Source organism: Garra rufa, chromosome 7, assembly GCF_049309525.1.
Source record: "Garra rufa chromosome 7, GarRuf1.0, whole genome shotgun sequence".
Lineage (NCBI taxonomy): Eukaryota > Metazoa > Chordata > Actinopteri > Cypriniformes > Cyprinidae > Garra > Garra rufa.
Window position 1 is genome coordinate 37,094,975 of NC_133367.1, and position 11,060 is coordinate 37,106,034.

The 11,060-nt window shown below is 35.5% G+C and overlaps 1 protein-coding gene across 1 annotated transcript; it reads left to right on the forward strand.

The window, feature by feature from the left end:
* The first annotated feature begins 928 nt into the window (after nt 1-928).
* Nucleotides 929-10,801, forward strand: sec13 (SEC13 homolog, nuclear pore and COPII coat complex component). Its single transcript, XM_073844598.1, has 8 exons — nt 929-994; nt 1,083-1,198; nt 1,411-1,562; nt 1,652-1,785; nt 2,921-3,054; nt 3,553-3,673; nt 5,193-5,339; nt 10,306-10,801. The coding sequence occupies exons 1-8, from the start codon at nt 959-961 to the stop codon at nt 10,414-10,416; spliced, it is 951 nt and encodes a 316-aa protein (XP_073700699.1). The 5' UTR covers nt 929-958; the 3' UTR covers nt 10,417-10,801.
* The last annotated feature ends 259 nt before the right edge of the window (nt 10,802-11,060 follow it).

Here is an 11,060-nt window from a genome sequence, read left to right on the forward strand (position 1 = left end):
ATTCTCGTAATATTTTGACTTTATTTTCTTAATATTTCGACTTTATTCTTGAAATATTATGACTTTAGTCTCGTAATCTTAGATTTTTTTTAACGTGGCACTGAAAAACGCCATCGTATTCTATTCATCAAAGAAACCTGAAAAAATTCTGCTCAGTTGTTTTCAACAATAATAATAATAATAATATATATATATATATATATGTATGTATGTTATTTTTTTTTACAGCAGCAGCAGCAAATCAAATATTATAATGCTTTCTGAAGGATCATGTTAAATTGAAGACTGGAGTAATGATGCTAAAATTCAGTTTTGAAATCACAGAAGTAAATTACATTTTAAAATATATTTAAATGGAAAACAGCTATTTTACACAGTAAACATATTTCAAAGTGTTACAGTTTTTTCTGTACTTTGAATCAAATAAATGCGGCTTGGTGAGAAGACACTTAAAAAAAAAAAAAAAAACATAAAATCTTACTGTTCAAAAACTTGTGACTGATAGTGTATCAAAGGCATCTACTGCAATGTCCAATCCATAGGCTTCAGTTTTTACAATGTTATCATCATTATTAATATTAATATTGACAAGCAGATGTAGTTAGGATCTGAGTTTAATGACCTATCAACTTACAATACTGTGCTTTTTGTTTTTCAACTTTTATTTTGGATGTGATTAATCGATTCGACAGCACAAATCTAATGAATAATGCATATCAGTATTTGTCAGTTGAATAAAATATGTAATTCAGTTACTTACATGTTAAATAATTATTGAATAATAGTAATAAAATTTCAAAATATTTGATTACTTGCATAACTTTTTACATTATACTATATTTATTAAGATAATATTAATGAAATATTGATTTGATAATTTGAAGTGATTTGATGTATATTAAAGTTATATGTATAACTTTCAGCACGTCTGTGGTCTTGTGTCTTTCAGGTTTCGGTCATGAACACAGTGGACACCTCTCATGAGGATATGATCGTGAGTCTCTCCATCCATCCTGCCTCCATCTTTACCTTTACTGCTTCTTTTCCAGCATTGTGACTCTGTTTTGTCGTTGTGTGTTCAGCATGATGCTCAGATGGATTATTACGGCACCAGACTGGCCACCTGCTCCTCGGATCGCTCCGTGAAGATCTTTGACGTCAAAAATGGAGGGCAGATCCTCGTGGCTGATTTGAGGGGGTGAGTGAAGCACGCAAAAAAAACTTGGCTTGCCGTTATACCAAAAATGAAACCAAAATTTCAGGAGACGATCACAATAGTTACAACTATAGCTTTTCAATGCTAATCAAAACAAATTTCAAAGTAAGAAAAAACAAAGTACATTTTTCCTTACTTATGACGGATAATACGGCAAATTATTGCATTTTAATAATCTGAATCTCTTTGGGCAGTCATGAAGGTCCAGTGTGGCAGGTAGCCTGGGCTCACCCCATGTACGGCAACATCCTGGCATCCTGCTCCTACGACAGAAAAGTGATCATCTGGAAGGAGGAGAACGGCACCTGGGATAAGATGTATGAATACACAGGCCACGACTCCTCTGGTAACTTCACACTTTTGATGCTCATATCAAACACTGTGGCACAGAAATGCCTCCCGCTGTGAACAATCACACATTCTTTTCTCCCGCAGTGAACTCTGTTTGCTGGGGACCCTATGACTTCGGCTTGATTCTGGCTTGTGGCAGCTCAGACGGTGCCATTTCAGTGCTGACCTGCTCTGGAGATGGACACTGGGATATTAAGAAGATCAACAACGCACATACAGTGAGTTTTGCCTTTATATGCGACCACAGTATGCTAAAATATAGATCTACAGGGCTCTAATAAATAAAGGTTTACAGTTGAGGTCAAAAGTTTACACACACCTTGGAGAATCTGCAAAATGTTGTTCATGATTGCCTTGTTTGTCTTGAATAGTAGAAATGCCTGCTGTTCTTCAGAAAAAGTCCCACAAATTCTTTGTTTTTTCAGCATTTTTGTGTATTTGAACCCTTTCCAGCAATGCCTGTATGATTTTGAGATCCATCTTTTCACACTGAGGACAACTGAGGGACTCATATGCAACTATTACAGAAGGTTCAAATACTCACTGATGCTCCAGAAGGAAAAACAATGCATTAAGAGCCAGGGGGTGAAAACTTTTTGTAATTTGAAGATCAGGGTAAATTTAATAACTTATTTGTCTTCTGGAAAACATGTAAGTATCTTCTGTAGCTTCTAAAGGCAGTACTAAATGGAAAAAAAATATATAATATTTAGTCAAAATAAGAAAAATATACACACCTTCATTCTATTCAAAACTTTTCACACGCGGGCTCTTAATGCATTCTTTTTCCTTCTGGAGCATCAGTGAATTTTTGAACCTTCTGTAATAGTTGCATATGAGTCCCTCAGTTGTCCTCAGTGTGAAAAGATGGTTCTCAAAATCACACAGTCATTGTCGGAAAGGGTAAAATACACAAAAATGCTGAAAAACCAAAGAATCTGTGAAAAATAAAGGATTTTTCTGACATGCTGGAATGTAAGCTTGTGAAACTTAATATTTTCCAACTAAAACCATTATTTATCTTATCAAGAACTTCTTATTATTGAGTAAATGTGCAAAAATTGCAGTTTTTGTCTGTTATTACTGTGTAATTACTATGTTATTACTATATTTAATTAAAACCTTCAGAATTTTTTGAAAATTTCAAATTTTTTCATGAACTACAGCAAAATCTTGACAATGTAAAACTTTTTTGAATATTCATGAGTGCTGATTGGACACACAGCATTTTAGACATGCAGTATGAAGAGGTTTCTGTCACCTGGGGTAGATGTCGTACAAGACTGGCCCAGTTTGTTGTACTGCATCCTGTTATTTGAGTTTTTTTAATGGTTTCTCTTTTCTCGCTGGCAGATCGGCTGTAACGCTGTGAGTTGGGCCCCAGCTGTTGTCCCAGGGAGTCTTATTGAGCAGCCAACAGGACAGAAGCCCAACTACATCAAGAGATTTGTGTCTGGAGGCTGTGACAATCTGGTCAAGCTGTGGAAGTGAGTGCAGCCCTTATTTTAGAGAGTACAGTGGCGAGCACCTGCTGTAAGTTTTACTGCGACACTTGGGCGCCAATAGACCCACATAGAAATAAATAGAAATATTCAAAAAGAACTAAATAAAATGTTATGCATTGGCATTTGGAATAATTAAGATTTTTTTAAATGGTTTGAAAGAAGTTCCTGATGCTTATTAATACTGTGAAATATTATTACAATTTAAAGTTTTCTATTTAAATGAGTTAAAATGTGATTTTTTTTTCTTGTAATAAGTACTGATTTTCCAGCATCATTACTCTAGCATTCAGTGTTACATGGTCCAAAAAATCATTCTCATATGCTAATTTGCCGCTCAAGAAACATTTCTGATTATTATCAATGTTCACAAGTTGTTCTGCTTCATATTTTTGTGGAAACTCTGAATGTAAAAGTTCAAAAGAACAGCATTTATTTGAAATGTCTTGAAATAATGTGCTGACTTTCATAATTTCTTCTCAGAGAAGAGGACGGTCAGTGGAAAGAGGACCAGAAGCTAGAGGCGCACAGTGATTGGGTGAGAGATGTTGGCTGGGCTCCTTCCATTGGTCTGCCTACCAGCACAATCGCCAGCTGCTCACAGGTGATCACAGCCAAATGCTTTACTATTAGCATTGTACTGTATATCGTTGTGAAGAAATAATTGTAGTAAAATCTAGTTAAATTAAATGAAATTTATTAAGTTGATTGAACTATAAATTAATGTTCCTGGCAAAGCAATGTGTTAGAATTCTTAGGAATGTGTTAACTATTAAAATGTACACTGCGTTCACAAGTTTGAGATTTTTTTTAAGATATCTTTTCTGCTCATCAAGGCTGTGTTTGTTTGATTTAAAAATACAGAAAAAAAACTGCAATATTGTGAAATATTAATGCAATTTAAAATAGTGATTTTTCTATTTAATATACTTGAAAATTAATTTTCAGCATCATTACTCTAGTCTTAAGTGTCTTTAATTCAGCCAGGAAGTGTTAAATTGATAAAAAGCGATATTATATCTTATCTTGCAGCCTTGTAAAGTCTTAAAAGATTTCTACTTTTTAAAACATAAGCATGTGTTACAGCTGTTTCCAACATTGATAATAAATCAGCATATATGTGACCCTGGACCACAAAACCTGTCTTAAGTCGCTGGGGTATATTTGTAGCAATAGCCAAAAATACATTGCATGGGTCAAAATTTTAGATTTTTCTTTTATGCCAAAAATCATTAGGAAATTAAGTAAAGTTCATGTTCCATGAAGATTTTTTGTAAAATTCCTGCTGTAAACATATCAAAATGTAATTTTTGATTTGTAATATGCATTGCTAAGAACCTAATTCGGACAACTTTAAAGGTGATTTTCTCAGTCTTTTTGATTTTTGAAATCTCAGTTTTGTCAAATTTAACCTTATGACTGGTTTTGTGGTCCAGGGTCACATATATGACCCTGGACCACAAAACCAGTCATAAGGGTAATTTTTACATCAGAAAAGTTGAATAAATCGGCTTTCCATTGATGTATGGTTTGCTAGGATAGAACAATATTTGGCCGAGATACAACTATTTGGAAATCTGGAATCTGAGGATGCAAAAATATCTAAATATTAAGAAAATCACCTTTAAATTTGTTCAAATGAAGTTTAGATATATTTATGGTAGAAAATTTACAAAATACCTTCATGGAACAAGATCTTTACTTAATATCCTAAGATTTTTGGCATGAAAGAAAAATCGACAATTTTGACCCATACAATGTATTTTTGGTTATTGCTACAAATATACCCGTGCTACTTAAACATGGATTTGTAGTCCAGGGTCACATATTACAATGATTTCTGAAGGAGAGTGTGACACTGAAAACTGGAGTAATGCCTGATGAAAATTCAGCTTTGCATCACAGAAATACATTGTTTTTTAAAGTATATTAAAATCATAATAATCAAACAAAAGCAGTCTTGATGAGCAGAAGGGAAAAAAAGCATTTAAAATCTTATTGATCCCAAGCTATTGAATGACAGTTTATACCTTGCTATGTAAGTTGTATAAAAGTATCTGGGAAATGCACAAATGGTTTGTATTATATTAGTTTACAATATATTAAATGATGTTGCACCATAGGATGGTCGTGTGTTCATCTGGACGTGTGACGACCCAGCCGGTAACACCTGGACGGCCAAACTTCTTCACAAATTCAATGACGTGGTGTGGCATGTGAGCTGGTCCATCACAGGAAACATCCTGGCCGTGTCAGGAGGAGACAACAAAGTATGTGCTCCGTTTTACCTTTCCAGTATGACTCTAGAGTCTGGAGTTAAAGCAATAGTTGATCAAAAAATGAATGATGGCTTTTTAAATCAACTGTTGTAGCAAATGAAGTTCAGAATGTTTAAAGGGAACCCTGGGTATTAAGACTTGTATGGCTTAGTATAACATAAATGTTGTCTCTTACTGAAACGTGTAGTAGAAAACCCATGAAAGATTTTCGTTATTTAAAAAAACCACATTGTTTTATACATATTTTGGACTATGGGGGGCGCCATTATTTCATTTCATCACTGGCGCTAACTGTTGCTATTTTTACCCCAACACACCTCAGAAAGTAAAATACTGATGCGATGCCATATTGTGCGGCTTTTGGTAGGAATTTTAAGTCGAAGGGCAACAAGAAAAGTGATGTAAGTCTTGACTGATTTTCCTAGCGATAAGAAGAGGGAAAAGAATGGAAAGCTACCTGGCACTACCTGTTGCTATTTTTACCTCAACACAACTCGGGGAATAATATACTGATACAATGACCACAGCTACTGAAAGAGCTTACAGATGGCGATGGATATAAGCATATAGGTTGACAAGTGTCCACATGTTTACATCCAGGATGGCATCTAGCGTTTCTTGTCTCTGCCGTATGTAAGCTCTTTCAGCAGCTGTGGTCTACTAAAAGCCTCAAAGGCATCCGGGTTAAAGTGGAGAGAAAAAAGGCGCAGGTCTTTAGAAAGTTTTATTCATCCACAGGCATCTTCCTATTTTTTTCTGCTCCTCTTATCACTAGGAAAGCAGTTAATACTTACATCGCTTTTCTTGTTGGCCTTACAACCAAAAGCTGCACAATGTGGCGTCGTATCAGTATTTTATTTTCCGAGATGTGTTAAAATAACAACAGGTAGCGCTAGTAGCTCACCGAGTGCAACTATTTGACGTCATCGTAATAATGGCGCCTCCCATAGTCTAAAATTTGTATAAAACGATGAGGATTTTTTTAATAATGTAAATCATCCATGGGTTTTCTACTACATATTTCAGTAAAAGACATTATTTATGTTATGTAAAATACACTACAGTTCAATTATTTTTTTTATTCATTTTAATTAATACTTTTATTCAGCACAGTTGCATTTAACTGATTAGAACTAACAGTAAAAAAACAAATAAATTAATAATAATAATGCTACAGAATATTTCTTTTTCAAATAAATGCTGTTCTTTTGAACTTTCCTTTCTTCAAAGTACCTTAAAAAATAAATCACTTTCAACATTGTTAATAGTAATAGTAAGAAATGTTTCTTGAGAGCAACAAATCACATATCACATACATATCAGAATGATGCTGAAAATTCAGCTTTGGTCACAGAAATTACATTTTAACAGATATTACAATAGAAACATTTTAAATTGTATAATATCTTACAATATTGCTGTTTTTGCAAATAAATGCCGCCTTGATGAGCATAAAAGATTTTATTTGAAAAATATGCAAAAGTTGTTACTGACCCCACACTTTTGAACTGTTGTTCATGTATAATATAATTAATCACTTTCATTTATCAACCAATATATTGTAATAACAAGCACTATTTACTTTTAATACATGTTTAAATAATTAAATAATTTCATTAAAATTAGCAGTTTAAAATGCAACATCAGACCATTTTAATACGTTTAAAATACAAGCACTAATATAGTTATACTAATAAACAAGGCTATTATAGTTAACTAAAACCATTAAAAACACTTACTTGAAATAAAATATACCTTAACTAAAATTAAAATGTTTAAAAAATAAAATAAACTTCAGCTAGTTGCTAAGGCAATATTTCTCATTTTTAGTTTAACTTGATGTACTCAAATAACTAAAACTAAAATAAAAATGAATAAAAACGATGTATTAAATAAGACAGCATTTACACTGTGAAAGTAGCAGTATTTTATTAGCGATATGCTGTGCAAATAGCTTTAGATGCTATTTAGGGTGCTTTCACACCTGCCTTATTTGGTTCGGTTGAATCGCACTAGAGTTCGTTTTCCCTGTTGGTACGGTTCGTTTGGGCAGGTGTGAATGTAGCAATCGCACTCGAGTGCGCACCAAAAGCGGACCAAAGAAGCGTACCGAGACCTGCCTGAAGAGGTGGTCTCGGTACGCTTTCAAACGAACACTGGAGCGGTTCGTTTATGGTGAGAACATGAACCGAACTTGAACAGACCCAACCGCAAAAAGTACTGCACCTTTTTGGACTAATCCAGCTGCCGTAGTCTGCTGCGCTGTTCATTATGGGATGAGGACAAGTATTTGTTGACAGTTAGCGCTTTAGCAACATAGCCCCTTGACAGCTCGCGGACAAACTTGGAGTTGTGAGGAGGTGCGGAGCCTCATAAATTTGGTCTGATGATCAGATAGGTCCCAACTTTCAAAAACTCACAAGAACATTACAATCTTTCTCATTGTTTAAGGGGCCGTTCACATGTCGCGCCTAAAAACGCGTGGAAAGCTTGCGCTCCAGTGGCGTCTGCCGTTGCTAAGCAACCATGACCTGCGCTCTCCATAAATACGCTAAAGTTTCAGCAAAGGATAAATGGATTTTCAGCATTAAAATCGCTTGCAGTAGCTCTGCTATTATATTTATTAAAAAATGTTTATTCCTGTATAAGCTGTTTCTCCAACTTGCCAGTGCTTTCAATGTTATTAAGGGAAAGGATGAAGCTGATTGGTTGGTTCATGTCACATGACCTGCGGTGCGCTTGCAGCATCCTGAAAAGTTGAGATGTTTTTATCTCGATGCGCCGCGTTCGCGAATTGAAAAAACGTGCCTAACAGTTTAGAAAATACGTTCAATACACTGATCTATATAATTCTCTATTATAGATCAGTGGTTCAATGACACGATCTGGCCAACGAGTGATGTGGATGTTGTCACATGACTGCATTTTGGTTCGTTTCAACTGGTTCGGACCAGAGCAATCAGTATGGTGTGAAAAGGACCCAAAACGGCAGAAAAATGCTACAATGTATCATTTGTTGCCCTTGGTCCGGACCAAATGAACCGAACCACAGATGTGAAAGCACCCTTAGACTATGTAACTGCTATTTTTACTACTTATTGCACTCGGGTCGATCGCGTCAAAGCGGCGTTACTAACAGCATTTTTCTCCCTAACGAGTAATCAAATTAATTACCGTTTCCCCCGTTACAATGCCGTTACTGACATTAAAATGCGGCATTACATACCATTTTTCTTCTGATTCTGGCTTATTTTTCTCAGTGCGTCGTGTTCCACAAACGAAAAGTAGCCAAGATTTTTTTTTTTTTCCTTTATCTCGTTTACCTACGTGTCTGTGCGGCTCACGTGGATGTTTAAAAATTACATTTTAAATCCTTTTTTACATTTTAAAATAAAAGTAAGTCTGTGAAAAGCGGTTATGGGGACCCAGATGGTGGAAAGCGCACCCTGTTTATTTTTTTTATTTTAGAGAAGCACGTTGTTTTCTTGTTATAATCACTACACACAAATAAAAGTAGACCCTTTGCAGTTTTTAATTGACTAAGTATTTTAGTTCTTTTCGCAGTCATCGAGAAAAAACAAGACAGACCGCATTGGTGCAGTCTTAGACCAGGGGGTTTAACAGTGTTGCTGTAGGATGTTTTTCATGTCCACGGATTCAAGCGACCCCAATAACGTGATATTTAGCCCCTGGAAGGCGTCGCTCACATTGTCCCACAGCAACATTAAAATAGTGTAGATTAGTGTCCAATGTTTTTTTTTTTTTATTCACCATATTTAATATTGGGGGCATTCAAGTTATTTGACATATTTGAATTATTTTAAAAAAAAAAGTAATACAATAGTTACTTTCCCTGGCAATTAGTTACTTTTATAATGATGTGACTCGGTTACTAACTTTAGTTACTATTTGTGAGAAATAACTATAACTAATTACTTTTTTAAAGTAACGTGCCCAACACTGGCACTAAAAACTTAGTAATAACAGTAATAGTAATAGTAATAACAAAAACATTTATTAAAACTTAGTTCATTTATTAAATGACAACAGAAAACAAATTCAAAACATAAGAACTTTAATTATATCTCAATACTAAAATAGCACTGCTAATAAATACTAATAAACGCTCTGATATCCAAGGATGGATGTCCTCCAGGATGTTGTGCGCCAAACATGATTCATCCCGTCGCCAACTAAAGGACAGGCCGCGAATGTTCTGACAAATTCATTGTGATTCATTCACTTTTCCACCGTGAAACTTATGTTGACAGTCTTTGGCTCTCGTCCCATGGGATTACGGAGTGAAGATGCTCCGCTGGAGCATGTGGGCAGCTTACAGCACTGCGGTGCTGCCATTTACCCAGCATCATTACTCATTTTACAGTGCCTGACTATTAAAGCACTCTCAGGTTCAGGAATTAATGACTGAGGTTATATCACCCAGCACTCTGCCCAGCGTGAGCGAACGGGTCCTCGACGTTGCCGTTATTTAAATAAAGACTGTTGTTGCGTTTTCTTTGCGACGCTCTGCCTTGTAATTATTCACAACGGCGAGCGGCGGGTCGGGCCATTTACTCTCCACCGTAGGTGCCATTATCTGATGCATTTGTAAAACAGACAGCTAAATAATGCAAAAGCCCTTTGAAAATAAGCGCAGGTTAAATACTGTTCTGACTAGGTGGCTCTAGGCAGCTAAAGCAGGCACTGTTATGTTTTTTTTTAACTAATGGTTAACCGTGGCTCGTTAAATTATTTTACACCACCGAGATGAGCTTTAGATTGCGTCACTGTCCCTGGAACGGGAAGACAGGATGTTTGCTTTTATCTAACGGCCTCTAACCAGTCAATGTAATGTGTCCTTGCTGAATAAAAGTATTAATTTCTTGAAAAATCGTGTATGTATGCACAATAATGTTACTGTCATTGACTATATTTCCCATTGACTTATTACCTGTAGGTGACCCTGTGGAAGGAGTCAGTGGACGGACAGTGGGCTTGTATCAGTGACGTCAACAAAGGCCAGGGGGCCGTGACCTCCATCACAGACAGCCAACAGAACGAGCAGTGAAGCCTGCCTCCTCTCTCACACCTTCAATCAGACATCGTTCTGCCCTCAGAGACTTTTCTTGAACGTTAAAAGTGCATCTCACTCCCAGACGGCGGAGCGGATTTGAAATTTCATTTTGGTTTTCAACCTGTCCCTGATTTTCTTTTTTTTTTTTTTTAGATCATATCCATTGGTTCATTTCTAAACAGGATGTTTGAGCTGATTTGTAACAATTGTAACAATTCTTAACATGTCAATTATGTTGAGAAATGATTCATGGAGTAGTAAGGATAAAAATGATGAGAAATGAAAGCTGGTGCAAATATATTGGTCACAATGGACTTTAATGTGTTTCAAGACCTATACGTCCATTACGAAGAATAAAATTTTCTATACTAAACTATAACTAACTTGTTTTATTGTTGTTATTAATTTAATTAAATTGTTATATTGTTTACATTTCAAGTACATACAATGGTTATAAAGCATTTATTGTGTGTATATACAACGCTATCTCACAACCATTTTGTTTGTGTTTTAGGAGGTGATGAATTTGTACGCATTTGTACGACCTCACTCATACATTTTTGTACAATTCGTGTGAGGAGTAGGTTAAGGGGCGGAGTTAGGGGTGGTCTGTCATACAAATTCTTCTCGAATTCGTA